The 1,645-nt window shown below is 40.7% G+C and overlaps 1 protein-coding gene and 1 non-coding gene across 2 annotated transcripts in view; both read left to right on the forward strand.

Moving 5' to 3' along the window:
• Window positions 1-154: 154 nt before the first annotated feature.
• trnah-gug (transfer RNA histidin (anticodon GUG)) lies at window positions 155-226 on the forward strand. Its single transcript has one exon. It is a non-coding gene; the product is annotated as a tRNA-His (tRNA).
• A 628-nt stretch (window positions 227-854) lies between these two features.
• The window catches only part of ebp (EBP cholestenol delta-isomerase), a 1,881-nt gene continuing 1,090 nt past the window's right edge, over window positions 855-1,645 (forward strand). Inside the window, exons 1-2 of the mRNA XM_020616801.1 lie at window positions 855-1,001; window positions 1,213-1,525. Coding sequence (XP_020472457.1) covers window positions 1,216-1,525 — 310 coding nt within the window. The 5' untranslated portion in view covers window positions 855-1,001; window positions 1,213-1,215. The remainder of the gene's footprint in view (window positions 1,002-1,212; window positions 1,526-1,645) is intronic.

Consider the following 1,645-nt stretch of genomic DNA (forward strand, 5'->3'; position numbering starts at 1 on the left):
TTCCAGCTTCTATATACAGTCAGTGTAGGAAACCGAATTGCGAACAGGGGATACTGCCCTAAATGAACTTTCCAGGAATATAAGATGAAGTTTTTTCTAGATGTAGTTTCATAAGGCGACCTGACGACTTGAGAGACATCACTCCCAGTAGCTCGCCGTGATCGTATAGTGGTTAGTACTCTGCGTTGTGGCCGCAGCAACCCCGGTTCGAATCCGGGTCACGGCAGGGATAAGTTCCCTAACACGGCATGGGATTCTTTTTTTCCGCCCTGTCACAAAGGATATGAAGAAATATCATCAGGGATATTGCATTGGCTTCGGCGTCAAAATCAGAATCAGAATCTGCATTATTGGCTAGGTGTGTCGCACACATGAGGAATTTAACTCCGATAGCTTCAACAATTATTTTAATCTAGGCCCTACATTCTAGTTTAGTTGACGATTACCCTACATTTAGCTGTAACAACCTTCAGTGGAACTACTATTAACCATTAAAATAAATGTAGTGGCGTACAATAGGGTATTTGCCTCTGAAATATAGTGGAGTAGTATGAGGTAGTAAAATTACTCAAACCACCTCAAAATTACACTTAACTACAATATTTGTGTAGATGCTCTTAGCTTAGTTAATTCCCATCACTTTAAATATCTCATTGTGAAAGTAGTTGTTTTTAAATATAGTGCACTGGCAGTGAAATATTGGCACTTTGTCCCATGATGATAGGAAAGGCGGTCTTTTGTGATTGCCATTTGGAGACGACGAGCCAATCACCGAGCCAGCAGATCACATGTGCTGCTATAGCGCTATGCATGCGGTTTTCTGATTGGTCTTTGTCTTCACATGTAACCGCCCCCATACTTTAGTGAGTGCCGTGTTTGCGACATACAGTTTTAGATAGCACTGAACTCTTGGAACCTTCAAACATCAGTACTATTTGAAGTTATCTAATACTCTTGATTCAGTACTCTGAACAGCTGGACACATATTGGCACCATCAGCGGTAAGGACAAAATACACGGATCATTAAGTTTGTCTGCTATCGAGCACCTTGAATAAAACCATAACTAATACCTAATGACTTTGTTTGAAAAATTGTGATAAATAAATGACCTACTTTAATTTATGATAAACGAAAATATGAATCACATTGTTGAAATTAATCAGTTTTAAGCCTGTTTTTGATCAGTGTCAACGATCCTTTCTTTAAACAGATCATGGAGACCCCTTCAGGAACTGGAGTTCTTCATCCTTACTGGCCACGGAACCTTGTCATTCCCACCTATGTTGCCAATGATCGATCTATGTCAGAGCTCCTGTTGTTTCTGTTTTCTGTGTCTGGTGTGTTTCTGCTTGCAACCTGGCAGCTTACTGGCTGGATTGGGGCCACTGGCAGGATGGGGACATGGAGGCGTCTGGCTGTGGGCTGGTTTGGTGTTTGTGGTTTTATCCATTGCATCATTGAAGGCTGGTTCTCACTGTATTATGATATTATTCCAGGAGATCAGCACATCATCTCACAGCTGTGTGAGTAAAAACAAAAAACATGCTTTTTAAAAAAATGCAAAAACATCATATAGTGTGCTATATTGGAAGTGCTTTTTTGGTCAGTACACCATGTCTTACATTTCTCTTCCACAGGGAAAG

This window comes from Monopterus albus, unplaced genomic scaffold (genome assembly GCF_001952655.1).
Source record: "Monopterus albus unplaced genomic scaffold, M_albus_1.0 scaffold6.1, whole genome shotgun sequence".
Lineage (NCBI taxonomy): Eukaryota > Metazoa > Chordata > Actinopteri > Synbranchiformes > Synbranchidae > Monopterus > Monopterus albus.